The 22,278-nt window shown below is 51.0% G+C and overlaps 1 protein-coding gene across 1 annotated transcript in view; it reads right to left on the minus strand.

The window, feature by feature from the left end:
• LOC149325026 (sodium-coupled monocarboxylate transporter 2-like) overlaps positions 1–22,278 on the minus strand; it is a 157,749-nt gene that overhangs the window by 16,295 nt on the left and 119,176 nt on the right. Inside the window, exon 11 of the mRNA XM_089564168.1 lies at positions 9,933–10,019. Coding sequence (XP_089420294.1) covers positions 9,933–10,019 — 87 coding nt within the window. The remainder of the gene's footprint in view (positions 1–9,932; positions 10,020–22,278) is intronic.

The raw sequence follows: 22,278 nt of genomic DNA on the forward strand, positions 1-22,278 counted from the left end.
AGGCGATGTGCTAGGCGGCTATCGTTGGTTTCGCTCTTTAAAGCGTTCACCGCCTGTTTATCCACCTTAGCGACGCGTCCGGCATTCTTGGCCGCCGACTCACTTTCGTGTACTACTGATATTGGCAACAAAATTGATACAGTCAATTCCTCACTTCACTCAGCCAGCTCAATAGTACGTTCACGGGTGCAATACTACTGGCGCCAAGTATTTGGAAGAGCAATGGTGAGAGATGAAAGAACAGGAAAGCGGAGTGATAACACGCAGCGCGACAGGCTGCCGCAGTGGCGCAGTCATTACAAGGCCTCGTAAAAGGAAGTTGGTCTGTTTGAAACACGACTATTTTTCTTGGAGTGTGCAAGCTGTGTAATGCAAGTTTAAAATCCCAAATTCAGCAACTAAAAAAAGCCCATATTCCTACCATTACCAAAGATGTACGGCCGGTTTCCCCGTTGTTTAACAACACACTGAAACGCCTGAATAATAAGAATAAAAGAGTTTATCGCATCTCCAAACAAAGCAGCCTGTCTCACGCATGGGAGGAGTACCGTTCCATTGAAAAACTGTTTCAGTCCGAAGCTGCAAAAACTAAGCGGTCATTCATTCTAACTTCACTTCCTGATATGTTGCGTGTGAACACTCGTGATTTCGAGAAGGTTGTCGACCCATGCCCAAAGAAATCGATAACAATACTAGACAAAAATGACAATCCTATCCCCGACATCGATGTCGCAAAAGCACTAAACTCGGCATTTTGTTCAGTTTTCACGAAATAATCTGAAGGAACCCATCCCTATTTTCCTAACCTTCAATATCCTGTGATGCTTGACATAACGTTGGGACCTAGCGCCATTTGTAAATTAACAGAAACCTTGAAGCTAACATCATCTGCTGGAATTGACAGCATTAGTGCAAAGGTACCTAAAAACACTAAAAAAATTACCACTCTCATTCCGTCGCATATGTTTCAACAGTCCCTTTCGCCTGGAGTAGTGCCGCCAGATTGAAAAATAGGAAAGATTATTCTTGTCTCTCAGAAAGCATCTTTGAGATCTTGTCTTGACTACCGGCCAATATCGATTACAAGCATATGTTCTAAAATGATCGAGCTTGTCAGCTTTACGCAAATCATGAGGTTCCTTGTCCGTAATAACTTCTTTCATCTTAGTCAGCACGAATTTCTTCACAAATTATCCGGTGATGCACAGCTTCGACTTATTATAAACGGCTTCAGCTCCCAACTTGACCTTAACATACCTGTAAATTCACTGTTTTTACACTAGGAGAAAGCTTTTGATAAGATTCCCCATCATCAACTTTTCTTAAAACTTTCGCGGCTAAACCTCAATCCTTTTGTCCATAATTGGTTGCGTAGCTTTTAACCGCCCGTCATCAGTTCGTTTTTGCAAATAACCACTCCTCACCTTTGTCTTGCCAAATTACACATCGGTCAGCATACTGTCCGTTGCCTACAAGGTATTCACTAAGGTAATCGCAAATGGAATCAGGACAACCTTATACTTCCATCAGCAAAATTATCAGGCAGGCTTTCGTAGAGGAAACTGGTGAGTTCAAAAAACTGCGTGCGTCGGGTCACTTAATCCGATTTAAATGATGAAAATCAGCCGAACAGGACAATTGTTCCAAGCTTCTAAGAATGCTCGGAACGTGCAGACCGTGTTGCCGCGGTAAAAAGACGAGTTTAGATTCCTCTTTAGTGCACCTTTAAGTGCTCCCCCAAAATGCCTTTTATTTTTCGTGACAATTCTTCCTATAGTAGTGTCACTGCTCTAAAAACTAATGCGAACCTTCCCTAGCCATAAACATGACGTAAAAAAATTGTCAGTTGTTTAGGTCTGCTATGTCAGGATATACATAGCGTGAGGTGCTGGCATATCTTCGTTAAGCTTGTTGTTATTAGCTTGGTTTCCCCCATGTTAAACCTTAAAATTCCAGTACGTGTAACTATGAATAAATTAAAGACGAGGCAATGTGCAGTATCAATTGTGAAGAGTTTCTTTTCTGGTTTCTTTTATATTTCTTATGGTTTCTCTTCTTGTGCTCGTCGCATCGCTGCAGCATAGGCCGTCGACGTTCTTTGTGTTCATTGGGGTTGACGTTGACAACGTTTACACGCCGATCATTTAAAGAAAGGAAGTGCATAATGGCTCCCTGGGTCAGTGTATGCCTGAATCGTGCTTATAGGTACGTGGGGTGACGTGAGAGAGATGTGGGCTGCAGGCATTGACAAGGTTGTGCAGAAACGCGGCGCTGAAGCCATAGGCCGTCGGCGTTCATTGTGTTCATTGCCGTTGGCGTTTTTTCTCCATGGAACACGGCACAGTAGCTGTGTATCCCTCCCCATTTTTACACGCGGCGCAATCCCCTCGCGCATGCGCAGTAGCCGACAGCGGAGAGCGCGCGCGGCGAGGCAGACCAGCTGTGCGTAGTCACGGCACTTGCTCCTCGCGCATGCGCAGTATGGTCGAGCAAGAGAGCACGCGAAAAGGCGAGACTGCGGCCAATGTGGCTCACGCTACAATAGCGAGACTCATTATCGTAATTTCTATCATGTTCCAATTTCTAACAATGTCACATCTCCCACTCACCGTCATTCACCCCGGACCATTCATTCAAAGGCAGTATACCCACACAGGCGCGCACTTCGTCGCATATTCACTCCTTTTTTTCACATTGTCGTGTCCGGTCGCTGTGTTGAATGCAGCGAAAGACGCACACGGTACTTTAAGACTTCGTTTATTTTAAGCCGATGAGGGTGCGACCAGCGTCGACCGAGGCAGGAGCCGAACTGGCCGCCCGAAGAAAGGAGGGAGCGGAGAAGCGTCCACGGGAGGGAGTGGCTTCCCAAAACAGGAGGAGGATGCGGGGGCGCACCATGGGGGGGCATCTGGCGACAGCGTGCGACGAGGGGCAAGTGGTCGTTAGGAGGAGGATGCGAGTGGTCGTTAGGAGGAGGATGCGGGGGCGCACACACACAAAAGCAATAAGGGGACACAACACTTCCTTCCCCCTTAAAAAGTTGCCTGGTATCGTGCAGGGGGTCGGCGCTCACGCGTGGAGGCGCGCTGGCTTTGTGCGCTCGGGGGAGAAACACTTGTAGGCTGGCTGTTGTTCGCTGTGTCTCCTAGGTCTGTCCTGGGCGAAGTCTCTTCTTCCGGGAAGAGGTGCCAGGCTATGTGGGAAGATGGTGCACGTGTTCTCTCCGCTGGCGGACAGCTCTCAGACGGCGTCGTAAATCTACGCAGCTGGTTGAGATGTCGGCGTGCTACTGTGCCATGTATGTTGACGAGCCAAGAGCGCAGGCCTATGCGTCTGACAATTGTAGCTTCCTCCCAGCGTGGCTTTTTCAGAAACTGTCGGGCGAGGACGCGCTGCCCCTCATTAAGCGTGCCGCAGCGCGGAATTGCTTTTTCTTCCCGGAACGTCTCTGCCTTTGGCTCGGGGAGGATGGCTGTGAGCTGGGTTCGCATTTCACGCTTGAACATCATTTTCGAGGGGGTCTCGCCTGTTGTGCTCTGAACCGTCGTGTGCTGCTTGAAGAGAAAGCGCGCAAGGCGGCGCTGCAGCGAGCCTGTCTGATCTCTTTCAAGGGCGCGTTTTAGCTCGGCTACGTAGCGCTCGGCTTGTCCGTTTGTCGCTGGGTGGTAGGGGGCCGATGTAACTGATGAGATCCCGTTGTCGCGATAAAACTTGAGGATCTCCGCAGACACAAACGGTGTTCCGTTGTCCGACACTACCTTGCGCGGCAGGCCGAACGTTGCAAATAGTGATCGGAGGTTGTCAATGACTGCTGCCGAAGTCGTCTGTCCCATTTGCCTTATCTCAAGCCACTTTGTGTAGGCATCTACGACCACAAGGAAAGTGCAGCCCTCAATTGGTCCTGCAAAATCAATGTGCAGTGTGTGCCATGGTGTGTCTGGCTTTTCCCATTCTGGGACAGGAGCTTTCGGCGGGGCGCTCCGGCTGCTCTGGCAAGGCTTGCATTCTCGCACCACTGTTTCGATGTCGTTGTCAATGCCAGGCCACCACATGTAGCTTCTGGCACACTTTTTCATTGCAACGATGCCCCGATGTCCGGCGTGGATGAGAGACATAGCTTGTGCGCGTAGTTCTCTCGGCATCACAACTCGGGACCCAAATATGATGCAGCCGCGATGGGTGCTCAACTCTGTAGCTCGCCTGCGGTAAGCGTCGAAGTTGTCCCCTTTGAGTTTATGCACGTTGCCTTGTTGAACAGCTGTGTAAACTAGCCGGAGAGCTGCGCACTTCTGCGTAGATGCTGCAACTGTGCCTGCTGTAAGCGGAGGTTCTGGCAGTGCTTCGAACATCAGAACGTCTCCTGGTGGAAATGGTTCGTCAACAGTTGCGTCTAGTGGCAGACGGCATAGCGCATCGGCGTTTTGATGTTTACTCCCATTGCGGTAGACCAGAGCGTAGTCGTACGCTGAGAGTTTGATGCACCAACGTGTCATTCGCGGAGACAAAGTTGGTGGCATAGGCCTTTGTGGTCCCAGAATGCCCAATAGCGGTCGGTGATCGGTTATAAAGGTCACCTTCCGGCCGGCAATGTACTGGTGAAAATGTGTCGCCGCGTAGACGATGGCTAGCCCTTCTTTGTCAAGTTGCGCGTAGTTGCGTTCTGCTTGCGACAACGTACGTGAGGCGAAGGCGATGGGAGCTTCCCTTCCTTGCTCGTCAGTTTGCGATAGAACCGCGCCGACTCCGTACGGTGATGCGTCGCAAGCCAAAAGCAGAGGCTTCCTTTCGTCGTAGTGGCGGAGGACTGTACATCTTCGAATCAGGTCTTTCAGGGCATCGAATGACTGCTGATGGCGTGGCGACCATGTCCATGTCACATCTTTCCGAAGGAGTTGGTATAAGTCGTTGGCCACGGTAGCTCTTTGTTCCAAGAACCGGTCGTAGAACGTCCAGAGTCCGAGAAAAGCCTGTAGCTCCTGCTTGTTTGTTGGAGCTCGTGCTTCTGTGATCGCTCGCACTTTGTCCTCGGTAGGGTGAATGCCTACCGCATCAATTCGGTGTCCCAGAAATTGCACCTCTGGCACCGCAAAACAGCACTTCGATTTGCTTATGCACAAATTAGCGTTTGCTAGCCTTTCGAGAACGAGCTCTAGGCGCACTGCATGCTCTTCAGTGGAAGTGCCACTGATGATGACATCGTCAAGGTAGACACAAACTCCTGGGATGCCCTGAAGCACTGTCTCCATGAATTTTTGAAATATGGCCGGGGCTGCAGCTACGCCAAAAGGCAGTCGCTTGACTTTGTACAAGCCTTTCAGTGTGTTAATTGCCAATAATTCAGCAGTTGACTCGCTCACCTTCAGCTGCTGATACGCCTGGGTGAGGTCCAATGTGCTGAAGACTCTTGCGCCACGCAGTACACTGAATACTTCTTCAGGTGTCGGTAGCGGGTAAGAGGACGCTTTAGTCGCAAGATTGACGGTGCTCCGGTAGTCTCCGCAGAGGCGTATGGTTCCGTTCTTCTTGCGAACTACGACAAGTGGTGTGGCCCATTCTGAATGCTGCGTCGGCTCGATGACACCTTGCTGCTCCAGTTTGTCCAACTCTTTTTCAACTGAATCTCGGAGAGCAAACGGCACCGGCCTGGCCTTCAGAAATTTGGGTTGCGCGTTATCCAACAACTCCAGTGTGACCGGGGGCCCTTCGTTTCCTGGAATCTCTTCCGAGAATACTCTTTCGTATTTCTCTTGCAGTTGCTCAACCATGTTCTGGCTCGGCGTCTGGTGTATGCCGCATATCATCACGCCTAGTGGAGAAAACCAGTTTCTCCCTAGAAGGCTTGATCCTGTGCCCTTCACAACAAGCAGAGGTAGCGTATGGGTCTGGCCGTTGTAGTTAACCTGCACGTTGGCAGAGCCCAATAGTGGCAGATTCTGTCCTGACCACGTTCGCAGGTGCGTGTCGTCTTGTTGCAGGGCGGGTGCGTCAGATGGCCATGAAGTTCGGAACGTGTCCTCACTGATCAGAGTACAGGCTGCGCCGGAGTCCACCTCGAACTTAATCAGCTGGTGATGTACGCTTACTTCTGTAAAAATCTTCGGTCGCGTGCCGAGATTCATGGTGTTCAGGTCGTACAACACAGATGGTGTTGCTGATGTTGCTCCATGGAGATCAGATAGCGGCGTATTCTCTGAGGCGTTGACGCTGTGATTAGGCTGGGAAGGTGACTTTATCTTGGCAAGTCTCCGTTTCGTAATGCATGCTCTTTCGATATGCCCTCGCTTGTGGCAAAAATTACACGTGGCTGACTGGAATCGACATCCCTGGGGGTTGTGTTGGTCGTCACACCGCCAGCAGCGTTGTGCCTTTTTGACCGATTTTACAACAACAGAACGCTTGCGCACCTGGTTGCTTGTCTGGTGTACCGGCTCGGTGTTCCGTGCGAATCCCTCTCTGCTGGTGACCGGCGCTCTCCGCTCGAACGGCGATGTCGTAAGCTTTGCTGAATGTGAGGTCCTTCTCAGCGAACAGGCGCTGCTGCAGTGACTCGTCACTCAGTCCGCACACAAATCTGTCGCGTAACATCACGTCCAAGGGAAGCATGGTGGTGTTAGCAGAAGAAGCTGCGTCTCCCTCCTGCCCGGTAGCTGTTGTCGACAGCGTTCCAAAATTGCAGTCGGCAGCGAGCTTCTTGAGCGCGGCTACGTAGACGCTCACAGTTTCTCCTCCCAGTTGATCTCGTCGTTGGAAGCGAGCCCGGCTGTAGACCTCGGATGGCCTTGGGTCGTAGTGCTTTTGCAGCGCTTTTACGATGTCGTCGTAAGACACTGCCGCTGGTGTGCTTGGCTGAATAAGGGCGCAGACAGTATCGTAGGTCTGCTCCCCGCACAGCGTCAGCAGGTTGGCCCTCTTCAGGGCTGGGTCTGTGATGTTGTTAGCTTCAAAGTAGAACTGAAGGCGTCCAACCCACGATGACCACGATGAGCCGTTGAACTCTGGTATCTGATTGGGAAACCCTCGCGTAGCCATGGCTTGTCAATAGCGTTGCGTAGCGCGGGTCGAATCCACTTTCTCGTCGCCACTGTCGTGTCCGGTCGCTGTGTTGAATGCAGCGAAAGACGCACACGGTACTTCAAGACTTCGTTTATTTTAAGCCGATGAGGGTGCGACCAGCGTCGACCGAGGCAGGAGCCGAACTGGCCGCCCGAAGAAAGAAGGGAGCGGAGAAGCGTCCACGGGAGGGAGTGGCTTCCCAAAACAGGAGGAGGATGCGGGGGCGCACCATGGGGGGGCATCTGGCGACAGCGTGCGACGAGGGGCAAGTGGTCGTTAGGAGGAGGATGCGAGTGGTCGTTAGGAGGAGGATGCGAGTGGTCGTTAGGAGGAGGATGCGGGGGCGCACACACACAAAAGCAATAAGGGGACACAACACACATACAGTGAGAGCGTAATGATATGCCTGAAGAAGTGGTGCACCCTTCCAGATGAGAACATCAATCGAACATCACCTACTCTGCAGCCACCCACCTCTGATGTAAGAGGAATAAGTAAATAAAAATTGTAAGATAACGTCATACAGATAACGTACATGTTATCTGCATAGCATTTAGCTTTCAAGGCTAGTCCTGCGCTGACACTTTGTGGAGACTACCATAGAAAAACATGTAGGGTGCGTTTTTGGCAATAATTGTGAGGCAAATATGGAATTTTGCAAGATACTGTAATGAACTTATGAATAGTGTAACGGAGGCTTAGGTCAGCGCTCGGGCAGCGGCAAAACACTGTCCAAGGTGTGTCATGGGCTCTCGCTCTGAGCGGTGGCAGTGCGGCTAGGCTGGTGCTCTTCTTTTTCTTCACAATGGCCCGCGGGGAAAAAAAAAACCATCCTGGCGACTCATGGAGCAGACAACACAATCGGGTCGTAGTACAGCTTGAGGCGTTGGACATGCACAGTCTCGCGGCTGCGTCGGCGGAGATCGGCAGACGGAGTCAGCTAGTGGCTCAGTAATGTAGCTGATTGAAGATTCGCGTTCCAGGAGCCGACAGGAGCCACGGTATTTCAAAAAAATTTTTTCAGAGAGGCTTGGAGGGCTGGTGGGGATCCACAGCCAGATCACTGAACCGGGTCGGAAAGCGGTGTCATGGTCACCTTCGACATGGCCCTGTTCTTGGCGCCCCTGAGTGTCTGTCATGAGCGACCGTGTAATGTGGCGGCAGTCTGTTGCTATCGCTGGAATCTTTTATACTATCTGCGAGTCAACACTCATATTCACATACACGCCGTCGGCTGTTCTCTTAGTGGGGCTAGTGATGTTTTCGCATTAAATATCGCTTATAGAACTTCTGGGTATGATCGATGTTCCAATACCGCTCATAGCTACAGGGTGATGAAGTTCTTTCGTATGGCTGCCATTCTGACTGAAAAAGTCAAAAGTTTTCGTTTGATGTTCACCTTCATGTTTGGCCTCAAGTTCCCTAGTGTTTGCGGACGATGTAGCCAGACTGACATCAAAGCTCCCGTTGCTAAACGCGTTCGACTCGCCGCTACCGGGGCTCTTAACTCAAAAGTCGCGTGGTCACTGTTCGTATTTCCTTCCGAAAGTTTAAAGCTCGAAAAAAAAAAGAGCTATGCAGAAATGGGCAAGTCATACTGACTGGAGTGTCCAATAATTCAATCTGTTGTTTTACCACTCGATGATACGCTTCTGAATCGCTGCTCAGCTAAATCAAGTACCCAAACCTAATTATCCGCTTCATGCAGTGTTCCAAAATACGCCTACATGGAAAGCCGACCAGAACCTAACAGCACTGGGCTGCTCTCGACACAGGTTTTCTTATCGTCAAAGTTACCCTTACTGCTTTGAGGTTTCTCGCAATGTACACAGCACACATCCCAACTCGCTGGTGGCTCAGTTATGGCGCTCGGCTGCTGACCCGAATGACGCAGGTTCGATCCCGGCCGCGGCAGTCGCATTTCGCTAAAGGCAAAATGGCCAGTGCACAGTACACGGTCTGTAGGCTCGTGTACTGTGCGATGTCAGTGCACGTTGAAGAACCCAGGTGGTGAAAATTTCCGGAGCCCTTCACTACGACGTCCCTCATAGCCTGAGTCGCTTTTGAACGTTAAACCCCTTTAAACCAGAAACCATATTTACAGAAAGGTTCTAGAAATCACACGAGTCATTAGGAAGGCAGCATTGGTACAGTTGTTGTTTTACAGAGATGAGTAAAGCCAACAGTCACGATGACGGATGATGGAAGCCAACAGTTCCGTCATGTGTGTCATAACGAGCATACCCTTCCTTCCCCTTGTCTGCTCAGTTGTTTCACAGAGAGATGCTTAAAAACATGTGCGCCGAAATCATCCCGTCGTCGTTGGCAGCGTCCGTGCTCAATCCTTCCGCTTCACTTCTCAGTCTCTATATCTGCCGAATTTCCTGGCTGCACCTACCGCGCTGGACGCCCTCTTTCTATGGGTGACCGAGCGTTAGTTGTTGACTGTGCTGCACGCACGGTCCCACGTTCGCCGACGTCCCCGTTCCGCACGACTGCCTTATGCCCACTACAACTCCCCAGAAAACAGCTTCTAATGGGTGGCAGGAATGCACCGCTCAATGTTGCTAAGCACACCTACAGGCACCTACATTTTGCACCAGCTCAAATGTCGCTGAAATTATCACTGGCGGGACGGTAGAAGTCCAGTAAGTGTTTCCTTTATGCCCTACCTCCTCAGCATAAAGTGCAGCACTCGAAGCCACTCTTGCCGTCAGTGGTGGTCACCACACATCATCACATGCTCCTATGATTCCTTGAAAAATAGGGGGATTTCTTGTAAACGGTATCGCGAAAGTACGTATTCAAAAATCCTCGAGCAGATGCGCTGTACAAAATGCTAGGAAATCCATAAAACTTTTCAGGCAGGTTTCACTCACCTTTGAATGCACAAACGGGAACATAACGGCCAGAAAGAGCAGTCCGACAAAAGGGCCAGTCGCCGCGGAGTAGGTCATCACTATGAGCTGCAATTGAAAGTAAATAATATCACTGCAGGTACTCGCAGCGCGCAAATGCATGATTTTATGATGTTGAAAGGAGGCATCCAGACAAATTATTTAGAAACGGTCGTTACATGCCGGCTAATTGTTATCTCGCTAACGATTAACGTAAGCGGGGATATGGCATTTATTGGCATTTATTCCTTTCAATCAAATACAGGTACATGTTTCAGGAGAAGAGTGATAACGTAGGTACTGCGACTTCACTCATCTCCCAATTCGCTTAATATTGCGACTACGTAGCTGCGCCGAACGAACGAATGGGGCCTATTGTGGCACTATGAAAACAGGGACTACACAAAGTACAGCAGCAAACACTATTCGCTCTTTGCAAGAGCCATTCTTTTGAGCCCATTGGTGAGGAAAAATTAAGCGAATATCAACCTCAAGAGATCCGACAGGGCAACATTAATAATATTCGCCCACCTTTGACCAACACTTGGAGCGGTTGCGCATTGTGCTACAAGCGCTCAAATCCGCGCAACTCACCATCAAAGCCGAGAAATGCCATTTTGGCTTTGAGGAACTTCGCTTTCTTGGTCACGTTGTCAGCGCACAAGGTGTTCGCCCGGACCCTGACAAGACTGCTGCCGTCTCAGGTTTTCCACGCCCAACTGACAAGAAGGCCGTTCGCCGGTTTTTAGGCCTGTGCTCCTATTATAGGCGCTTTATTCAAGATTTCTCGAAAATCGCGGAACCGCTGAACGCACTGACCCGTGACGACACGCCCTTCCTGTGGGGGACCGACGAAGAGGCTGCATTTGTCGAGCTTCGCAGCCGTCTGCAAAGCACTCCGATACTCGGCCATTTCGACGAGCATGCTGCCACGGACATCCACACTGACGCCAGCAATGTTGGCCTTGGTGCAGTACTGATCCAGTGGCAAGACGGTGCAGAACGGGTCATCAGTTATGCTAGTCGGACACTTACGCGCTCCGAGACCAATTATTCTACGACGGAGAAAGAATGTCTTGCAGTGATATGGGCCATCTGCAAGTTCCGACCGTACCTCTACGGACGACCCTAACGTGTGGTAAGCGACCACCACTCCTTATGCTGGCTGGCGAGCCTCAAAGACCCCTCAGGACGCTTGGCTAGATGGAGCTTACGCTTGCAAGAATACGACTTAACAGTAGTTTACAAGTCTGGCCGCAAGCATCAGGATGCGGATTGTCTGTCGCGCGCGCCTATCCCAATCAATACCGAAGAAACCACCGATGATTTTCCTTTCCTGGGCTCTGTTAGTACCACCCAAATGGCACAGCTTCAGAGGGCGGACACGGAGTTGGCGCCGCTCATCGATTACCTCGAAGGCAGTGAAGCTCCCATTCCGCGTGTTTTTCTTCGAGGGCTTCACACCTTCACTTTACGGTCTGGTGTTCTCTACAAGCGCAACTTTGCCAACAGCGAAGAAGTGTTCCTACTCGTCGTACCATCACAGCTGCGGTCTGAGATCTTGAGTGCCTGTCATGATGCACCATCCGCCGGCCACCTTGGAGTCAGCCGTACACTCGCGCGGATTAGACAAAAGTATTATTGGCCCAGGTTACTCCCATCGGTGCGGGCCTACGTCAAAACATGCCGTGAATGCCAACGTCGGAAGACTCCTCCATTGAAACCGGCCGGATTTCTTCACCCCGTCGATCCACCGAAGACCCCTTTCCATCAAGTGGGCATGGACCTCCTTGGCCCATTTCCGAAGTCTTCGTCTGGAAAGCGTTGGATAGTCGTTGCGACTGACTACCTCACACGGTACGCTGAGACCACGTCTCTTGCCAAGGGCACTGCTGCTGAAGTGGCGCAGTTCTTCGTCCACAACATTGTCTTGCGTCATGGAGCACCCGCCGTTGTTATTACTGACCGGGGAACTGCTTTCACGGCCCGCTTAACCCAGTCCGTGATGACTCTGACGCACACGAGCCACCGACGTGCTACGGCTTATCACCCGCAGACAAACGGGTTGGTAGAGCGACTCAACCGCACACTAGCCGACATGCTATCAATGTACGTTGACGTCGAGCATCGAACTTGGGACGCCATTCTGCCGTACGTAACGTTTGCGTACAACACCGCCCTGCAGGAAACAACCCGACTGACCCCCTTTCAGCTTGTCTTCGGTCGCCAGGTGACCACTCCGTTGGATGCTATGTTGCCCGTCGACCCGTACTGCGACTCTGACGCTGACATCGACGTAGATACCTTCGTTCAGCGTGCTGAGGAAGCGCGTCAACTGGCCCGCCTGCGCATCCACCGTCAACAGGAGGCTGACGCCACTAAGTACAACTGTGGACGCCGTTTCGTCAGTTATGCTCCCGGCGACCTTGTGTGGATTTGGATACCTGTTCGTCGCCGCGGGCTCTCTGAAAAGCTGCTGCGCCGATACTTCGGCCCTTACGAAGTAGTGCGCCGCATCAGTGATGTGACTTATGCAGTTGCTCCCGCCCCGACAGCTTGTTCATCGCGCCGGTCGCACCGAACTGAAGTCGTACACGTTGTTCGCATGAAGCCTTACCACGACCGGCTACCTGACTGAACTGCGGTCCACTGCAGCTGTGTTCTACCCTTTCGTTGACTTTTCACTCCCAGCCGCATCGTGTCGATGCTGCAGAAGAGGGGGGCAGTGATACATGCATTCGAAGAAGAGACAGAAGTAGCGCATGCGCTAGAAGAGGAAGTTAGTTGGCTCTCTCGCGCGCGCTCGAACCACTAGGGGACCGCCGCAGGTTTTTCGTCTCTGCGGGGGTGTTCTTTTTGGCGTTGCACGCTACAATATGTTATATGTTGCCATCTGTACCACCAGGTGTTGCAGGGAAGCCTACGAAAATTTAAAAAAACATGGTTTTTGATGTATACAGAAGCTGTTTTTTTTTGGCGGGGGGGGGGGGGGCAAAGTAACGCCACTTTTAGCGGCAAAGAGAAAATATTAACGAATAAATTTATTAGCCTAATTCTTATAGTTAACATTTACCGATATACGGCCAACTGCTGCTATAAATTTTAGCCGGCCGACAGTAAAAGCCACATCAGATTTTATGAATTCAAAAACTCGTTTACCTTCGCCGCTGTGTTCAGACTAATTTGGGTCATTTCAGGCACACTTCGTAAATCGCGCACTTGCGGAGCGCGCAAAGCAACGTCAGTCTAAGCGCCTCAATCTGACGACCGTACCATTCGGCAAAATCTGCCTCGCTTGCGCTGGAGCAGCGAAGTGACGTGGAGCACTGCAGCATGAACGGGGAGTAGATTGTCGCGTTTTGAGTGCGTCATGCAGTGGGGAGTTTTGATTGACATCGCTTTGCGCTCTCCGCAGGTGCGCAATTTTCGAATTGTGCGTGAAATGGCCCAAATTAGTTGAGCCACAGCGGCGATGGTAATGTCGTCCTCAAAATTCTATAATCGATTATGGCTATTAGTACCAGCCGGCTATAAATCTATAACTGCAATCTAGAGCCTGTAGGTAATAATTAAAAAGTTAACAATCAGACTGTTGTGTCCCCTTATTGCTTTTGTGTGTGTGCGCCCCCGCACCCTCCTCCTAACGACCACTCGCATCCTCCTCCTAACGACCACCCGCATTCTCCTCCTAACGACCACTTGCCCCTCGTCGCACGCTGTCGCCAGATGCCCCCCCCATGGTGCGCCCCCGCATCCTCCTCCTGTTTTGGGAAGCCACTCCCTCCCGTGGACGCTTCTCCGCTCCCTCCTTTCTTCGGGTGGCCAGTTCGGCTCCTGCCTCGGTCGACGCTGGTCGCACCCTCATCGGCTTTAAATAAACGAAGTCTTAAAGTACCGTGTGCGTCTTTCGCTGCATTCAACACAGCGACCGGACACGACAGTGGCGACGAGAAAGTGGATTCGACCCGCGCTACGCAACGCTATTGACAAGCCATGGCTACGCGAGGGTTTCCCAATCAGATACCAGAGTTCAACGGCTCATCGTGGTCATCGTGGGTTGGACGCCTTCAGTTCTACTTTGAAGCTAACAACATCACAGACCCAGCCTTGAAGAGGGCCAACCTGCTGACGCTGTGCGGGGAGCAGACCTACGATACTGTCTGCGCCCTTATTCAGCCAAGCACACCAGCGGCAGTGTCTTACGACGACATCGTAAAAGCGCTGCAAAAGCACTACGACCCAAGACCATCCGAGGTCTACAGCCGGGCTCGCTTCCAACGACGAGATCAACTGGGAGGAGAAACTGTGAGCGCCTACGTAGCCGCGCTCAAGAAGCTCGCTGCCGACTGCAATTTTGGAACGCTGTCGACAACAGCTACCGGGCAGGAGGGAGACGCAGCTTCTTCTGCTAACACCACCATGCTTCCCTTGGACGTGATGTTACGCGACAGATTTGTGTGCGGACTGAGTGACGAGTCACTGCAGCAGCGCCTGTTCGCTGAGAAGGACCTCACATTCAGCAAAGCTTACGACATCGCCGTTCGAGCGGAGAGCGCCGGTCACCAGCAGAGAGGGATTCGCACGGAACACCGAGCCGGTACACCAGACAAGCAACCAGGTGCGCAAGCCTTCTGTTGTTGTAAAATCGGTCAAAAAGGCACAACGCTGCTGGCGGTGTGACGACCAACACAACCCCCAGGGATGTCGATTCCAGTCAGCCACGTGTAATTTTTGCCACAAGCGAGGGCATATCGAAAGAGCATGCATTACGAAACGGAGACTTGCCAAGATAAAGTCACCTTCCCAGCCTAATCACAGCGTCAACGCCTCAGAGAATACGCCGCTATCTGATCTCCATGGAACAACATCAGCAACACCATCTGTGTTGTACGACCTGAACACCATGAATCTCGGCACGCGACCGAAGATTTTTACAGAAGTAAGCGTACATCACCAGCTGATTAAGTTCGAGGTGGACTCCGGCGCAGCCTGTACTCTGATCAGTGAGGACACGTTCCGAACTTCATGGCCATCTGACGCACCCGCCCTGCAACAAGACGACACGCACCTGCGAACGTGGTCAGGACAGAATCTGCCACTATTGGGCTCTGCCAACGTGCAGGTTAACTACAACGGCCAGACCCATACGCTACCTCTGCTTGTTGTGAAGGGCACAGGATCAAGCCTTCTAGGGAGAAACTGGTTTTCTCCACTAGGCGTGATGATATGCGGCATACACCAGACGCCGAGCCAGAACATGGTTGAGCAACTGCAAGAGAAATACGAAAGAGTATTCTCGGAAGAGATTCCAGGAAACGAAGGGCCCCCGGTCACACTGGAGTTGTTGGACAACGCGCAACCCAAATTTCTGAAGGCCAGGCCGGTGCCGTTTGCTCTCCGAGATTCAGTTGAAAAAGAGTTGGACAAACTGGAGCAGCAAGGTGTCATCGAGCCAACGCAGCATTCAGAATGGGCCACACCACCTGTCGTAGTTCGCAAGAAGAACGGAACCATACGCCTCTGCGGAGACTACCGGAGCACCGTCAATCTTGCGACTAAAGCGTCCTCTTACCCGCTACCGACACCTGAAGAAGTATTCAGTGTACTACGTGGCGCAAGAGTCTTCAGCACATTGGACCTCACCCAGGCGTATCAGCAGCTGAAGGTGAGCGAGTCAACTGCTGAATTATTGGCAATTAACACACTGAAAGGCTTGTACAAAGTCAAGCGACTGCCTTTTGGCGTAGCTGCAGCCCCGGCCATATTTCAAAAATTCATGGAGACAGTGCTTCAGGGCATCCCAGGAGTTTGTGTCTACCTTGACGATGTCATCATCAGTGGCACTTCCACTGAAGAGCATGCAGTGCGCCTAGAGCTCGTTCTCGAAAGGCTAGCAAACGCTAATTTGTGCATAAGCAAATCGAAGTGCTGTTTTGCGGTGCCAGAGGTGCAATTTCTGGGACACCGAATTGATGCGGAAGGCATTCACCCTACCGAGGACAAAGTGCGAGCGATCACAGAAGCACGAGCTCCAACAAACAAGCAGGAGCTACAGGCTTTTCTCGGACTCTTGACGTTCTACGACCGGTTCTTGGAACAAAGAGCTACCGTGGCCAACGACTTATACCAACTCCTTCGGAAAGATGTGACATGGACATGGTCGCCACGCCATCAGCAGTCATTCGATGCCCTGAAAGACCTGATTCGAAGATGTACAGTCCTCCGCCACTACGACGAAAGGAAGCCTCTGCTTTTGGCTTGCGACGCATCACCGTACGGAGTCGGCGCGGTTCTATCGCAAACTGACGAGCAAGGAAGGGAAGCTCCCATCGCCTTCGCCTCACGTACGTTGTCGCAAGCAGAACGCAACTGCGCGCAACTTGACAAAGAAGGGCTAGCCATCGTCTACGCGGCGACACATTTTCACCAGTACATTGCCGGCCGGAAGGTGACCTTTATAACCGATCACCGACCGCTATTGGGCATTCTGGGACCACAAAGGCCTATGCCACCAACTTTGTCTCCGCGAATGACACGTTGGTGCATCAAACTCTCAGCGTACGACTACGCTCTGGTCTACCGCAATGGGAGTAAACATCAAAACGCCGATGCGCTAAGCCGTCTGCCACTAGACGCAACTGTTGACGAACCATTTCCACCAGGAGACGTTCTGATGTTCGAAGCACTGCCAGAACCTCCGCTTACAGCAGGCACAGTTGCAGCATCTACGCAGAAGTGCGCAGCTCTCCGGCTAGTTTACACAGCTGTTCAACAAGGCAACGTGCATAAACTCAAAGGGGACAACTTCGACGCTTACCGCAGGCGAGCTACAGAGTTGAGCACCCATCGCGGCTGCATCATATTTGGGTCCCGAGTTGTGATGCCGAGAGAACTACGCGCACAAGCTATGTCTCTCATCCACGCCGGACATCGGGGCATCGTTGCAATGAAAAAGTGTGCCAGAAGCTACATGTGGTGGCCTGGCATTGACAACGACATCGAAACAGTGGTGCGAGAATGCAAGCCTTGCCAGAGCAGCCGGAGCGCCCCGCCGAAAGCTCCTGTCCCAGAATGGGAAAAGCCAGACACACCATGGCACACACTGCACATTGATTTTGCAGGACCAATTGAGGGCTGCACTTTCCTTGTGGTCGTAGATGCCTACACAAAGTGGCTTGAGATAAGGCAAATGGGACAGACGACTTCGGCAGCAGTCATTGACAACCTCCGATCACTATTTGCAACGTTCGGCCTGCCGCGCAAGGTAGTGTCGGACAACGGAACACCGTTTGTGTCTGCGGAGATCCTCAAGTTTTATCGCGACAACGGGATCTCATCAGTTACATCGGCCCCCTACCACCCAGCGACAAACGGACAAGCCGAGCGCTACGTAGCCGAGCTAAAACGCGCCCTTGAAAGAGATCAGACAGGCTCGCTGCAGCGCCGCCTTGCGCGCTTTCTCTTCAAGCAGCACACGACGGTTCAGAGCACAACAGGCGAGACCCCCTCGAAAATGATGTTCGAGCGTGAAATGCGAACCCAGCTCACAGCCATCCTCCCCGAGCCAAAGGTAGAGACGTTCAGGGAAGAAAAAGCAATTCCGCGCTGCGGCACGCTTAATGAGGGGCAGCGCGTCCTCGCCCGACAGTTTCTGAAAAAGCCACGCTGGGAGGAAGCTACAATTGTCAGACGCATAGGCCTGCGCTCTTGGCTCGTCAACATACATGGCACAGTAGCACGCCGACATCTCAACCAGCTGCGTAGATTTACGACGCCGTCTGAGAGCTGTCCGCCAGCGGAGAGAACACGTGCACCATCTTCCCACATAGCCTGGCACCTCTTCCCGGAAGAAGAGACTTCGCCCAGGACAGACCTAGGAGACACAGCGAACAACAGCCAGCCTACAAGTGTTTCTCCCCCGAGCGCACAAAGCCAGCGCGCCTCCACGCGTGAGCGCCGACCCCCTGCACGATACCAGGCAACTTTCTAAGGGGGAAGGAAGTGTTGTGTCCCCTTATTGCTTTTGTGTGTGTGCGCCCCCGCACCCTCCTCCTAACGACCACTCGCATCCTCCTCCTAACGACCTCCCGCATCCTCCTCCTAACGACCACTTGCCCCTCGTCGCACGCTGTCGCCAGATGCCCCCCCATGGTGCGCCCCCGCATCCTCCTCCTGTTTTCGGAAGCCACTCCCTCCCGTGGACGCTTCTCCGCTCCCTCCTTTCTTCGGGCGGCCAGTTCGGCTCCTGCCTCGGTCGACGCTGGTCGCACCCTCATCGGCTTTAAATAAACGAAGTCTTAAAGTACCGTGTGCGTCTTTCGCTGCATTCAACACAGCGACCGGACACGACACAGACTAAAAAAGCCGCACAAAAAAACGAAAAAAATGAAAACAAAATCAGAACGATGGCAAAGGTAATAAGAAGCACAAACAAAATACCCCCCCCCCCCCTGAAAAAAAAAGAAAAGGACAAAGATACATTTCACCAGCTAGAGAGGTAGGTACGCAGCATTTGTCGAAATTTATCGGGTTGAACTTCGGCAGCAGTGTCAAATGACAGGTTATTCCAATCGATTGCGGTTTTGGGTATGAATGATTGAGCGTACTGAGCTGAGTAACATGCTGGGCGCTTGGCTTTGTAATGATGATCACGACAGGAGAAAATGACAGAGGGTGACTGAAAAGTCATTCAGATGATCATGATGACAATGTGAAATGGCGATAGGCGAGCGTGTTCCGTCGTAGTGATAGGGGATCTAATTCGGCACGATTTTTAAGACTACTCTCCGTACACTAGCGTACGGAGAGTAGTCTGAAAAATAATACCCGAAGCACCGCTTTGCAGGAATTAAATGCTACGTATGATGTAGTCCTTGCTCGGATTCAAGAGAGCACATGTGTTTTCAAATTTGGTATGATGAGGTGCGCATGAGTTTTTTCCTGTGTTGAAGCGCTTCATTTAGACTTGTTTATTCCGAATGCGAATGTGCGGTTAGCAGATGCAAGAGTAACGTTGATGTGATGATGCCATGTAAGGTCCGCTCTTAAATTTGATATTTGATATCGGTAAAATTTAGTATGGTTTATGAAGGTTTAACGTCCCAAAGCGACTCAGGCTATGAGGAACGCGGTAGTGAAGGGCTCAGGAAATTTCGACCACCTGGGGTTCTTTAACGTGCACTGAAATCGCACAGTACACGGGCCTCTAGAATTACGCCTCCATCGAAAGCCAACCGCCGCGGTTGGGATCGAATCCGCGTCTTTCGGGTCAGCAGCCGAGCGCCATAACCACTGAGCCACCGCGGCGGCTTGGTAAAAATTGGTTCGTTCATTCAAGAGTACCTTTTGCGGGGCTAGTTGGTGTGACATTGTGTTCAGTACAGTAAAAATAGCGCTAAATTTTACACAAACCACACACAAAGACGGACAGGACGGGCGTTGACTCCAACTATGGTTATTGAAACCACATGTTGCATATAGGAGGTCTGTTAGAAAAGTATCCGACTTTATTTTTTTTTGCGAACACCTGATGGATATGAGACAAGCGCGCTTGCATCAGGCGACCTTGAACCTTCATGCGCATGCATGAATTTTTTCCCGCCTGCCGATAGCGTCAGTCGCTGGGAAGCAGCGTTTGAGTGAGGCAGTGTGCAGTGCTCTCGTCGGTTTTTTATTGCAAGGAAAATTGCGGAGTGAAAGGAGCAGCGCTACTGCAACAAATTTTGCCATAAACTTGGCGACAGCCGAGTGGAAACCATTCGAAATATTCAGACGGCTTTCGGTGAAGATGCTATGAGCAGCACACAGTTTAAGCAGTGTTACAATTGTTTTAAAGATGGCCGCACATCGGTGGAGAACGAGCCACGCTCCAATCGGCCATCAACATGCCAAAATGACCAGGTCATTGCCGAACTGAACGCTATGGTGATGCGGGACTGTCGCATGACTATCCGAGAAATTGAGGAAGAGGTGGACATGAGCAATTTCTCCGCACATTCCATTATCACCGAAGATTTGGCCATGGAGAGAGTTGCGCCGAAATTCATGCCGAAGCTGCTCACGGTGGAGCAAAAGCAGCTTCGTGTTGAAGTCTCACAGGACATGCTGGATTCCGAAAACAGTGACCCCGACTGCATCAACATCATAATCACTAGTGACGAGTCTTGGGTGTACAGGTACGACCCGGAAACCAGATCCCAGTCGTCAGACTGGAAGCATTCCACGTCACCAAGACTTAAGAAGGCCCGCCAATTGCGCAGCAATGTAAAAGTGATGCTGACTGCTTTCTTTGACACCCCCTGTGTGGCAGACCACGAGTACGAACTCTACAGGGTCAAACAATGACCAAAGAGTACTACAGGGATGTCCTCCGTTGCCTACGTGATGGTGTGCGGCGCAAGAACCCGGAACTGAGGTCAAGAGGAAATTGGCGCACCCATCGCGCCAATGCTCCTGCACATTCCTCGCACTCAAATCAGATTTTTTGGTGAAAAACCAGACTCATGTGGTTCAACAGACTCCTTACTGTCCTGATATGGCCCCTGCGATTTCTGGCTGGTTCCCAAAATCAAAAGGCCATTGAAAGAAGCGCGATTTCAGACAAGGAAGAACATTATGGCTGCAACGACAGCTGAGCTAAACTCCATTCCGAAAAGGGCCTTTTCGGAATACTTCCCACAATGGCAGCACCGCTGGGAGAAGTGTGTGGAGTCCCAAGTAGACTACTTTAAAGATGACTAGGTTTGCAACGCTCCAGTTATGCAAGTTTTTTTTCAACGGCCAAAGGTCGGATACTTTTCTAACAGACCTCGTATATAGCTCGAAGAAGGTGAACGCATGCGCATTTCTTACATGGAAACAAAAAAACACACACATGCACACAAACGGACGTAAACTTCTCATAATCGCGTATTTTTTGGAAAACTGTACTCACTTCCTCGTAGGGAGATAGAAGCGGTGCGACGCGCATGCCACCCCTCCCCTTGATAAAGAAGGATTCTGCCAGTTCGCGAGCTGATCTATCTTTACTCCTCGTTAGAATTTTAACCTCGTTAAGTCGTGGTACACAGTTCTTTTTATTTTCTTCAATGCAAGAGCGGCAATGGGCGGGTAGGTTTTCGTACGAATATGATGCGTTCCCTAACGACCTTCCTTAGAAGGTCGTTAAGGAACGCATCAGATCGTCATCAGATCTTAACTATAAGTAAAGATAGATTAACTCGCGAACTGGCAGAAGCCTTTTTCGTCAAAGAGAGGTGTGACATGTGCGTCAGCACCGCTTTTTTCTCGCTACGAGGAAGTGAGCATAGATTGCTAAAAAAATACGCGATTATGAGAAGTTTACGTCCGTTTGTGTGGTTGGTGTGTTTTTTGCCATGTGGAAAATGTGCATGCGTTCACCTTCTTCGGGCTATATATATGCAACAGGTGGCTTTAAATAAACATAGTTGGAGTCAGCGCCCGTCCTGTCCGTCTTTCTGTGTGGTTTGTGCATAATTTAGCGCTGTTTTTACTTTCCTGAACACAAATTCATTTAAGAGGTTGTGGCCATAAATGCATGTGTAATGGTTTATGCGTATACGCATGGTGACTGCCGACGTTCATTGAAAATAGCTTGAAATTACTTTCCGTGGTGGCTCACTGATTAGAGTGCTCAGCTAGTGAACCCGAGGACCCGCAAGAGTGCTCAACTAGTGAACCCGAGGACCCGCAAAATGCGCGCGTGTGCTGTGCTGTGTTAACGAGCCCCAGGCCCTCTAATTTAATCCGGAGCCCTCCACTATGGCGTCCCCTTAGCCCATGCGTCGATTCAGGAATTAAATTCATTTTTCTTTCATTTTGTTCCCTACACTTATATTGTATGAGATGCAGTTGAAGATTGAAAATTGGTGTTTGAGGAAAGGAAAAGATGCAGATAGACTATGTCGAGGACAATATTACGTTTAGGAAGTCGAGGAAGAACAACTTTGTACGAGTTCATGGTAACTCCAGGTGAGGGACGACTTCGGCCAACGGCCGATGCGCTCTTTCCAGATAGAAGCGTTTAAAGACACAGACGTTCAGAACGGCTTCCTCTTCCTCGCCGCGAAGGGTCGTTGGTTCAAGCGTACTAGGGGGGCATGAAGTGAGCGCGTTGCGGTAAAGTAAGACAAAAAGTGTAGAAGAACTGCACGTTGGGCTAGCTGGTATAGATTCATAATGATGGTTCAACGCGCAAACACACACAGATCAAGAAAGACACAAGATATACACACCAGTGCTGAAGTTACAACTGATTTTGTGTTAGGAAGAAGCACATCATAATACACACACACACACACGAAAAAAC

Source organism: Amblyomma mixtum, chromosome 10 (genome assembly GCF_055824585.1).
Source record: "Amblyomma mixtum isolate Tamu chromosome 10, ASM5582458v1, whole genome shotgun sequence".
NCBI classification, from domain to species: Eukaryota; Metazoa; Arthropoda; class Arachnida; order Ixodida; family Ixodidae; genus Amblyomma; species Amblyomma mixtum.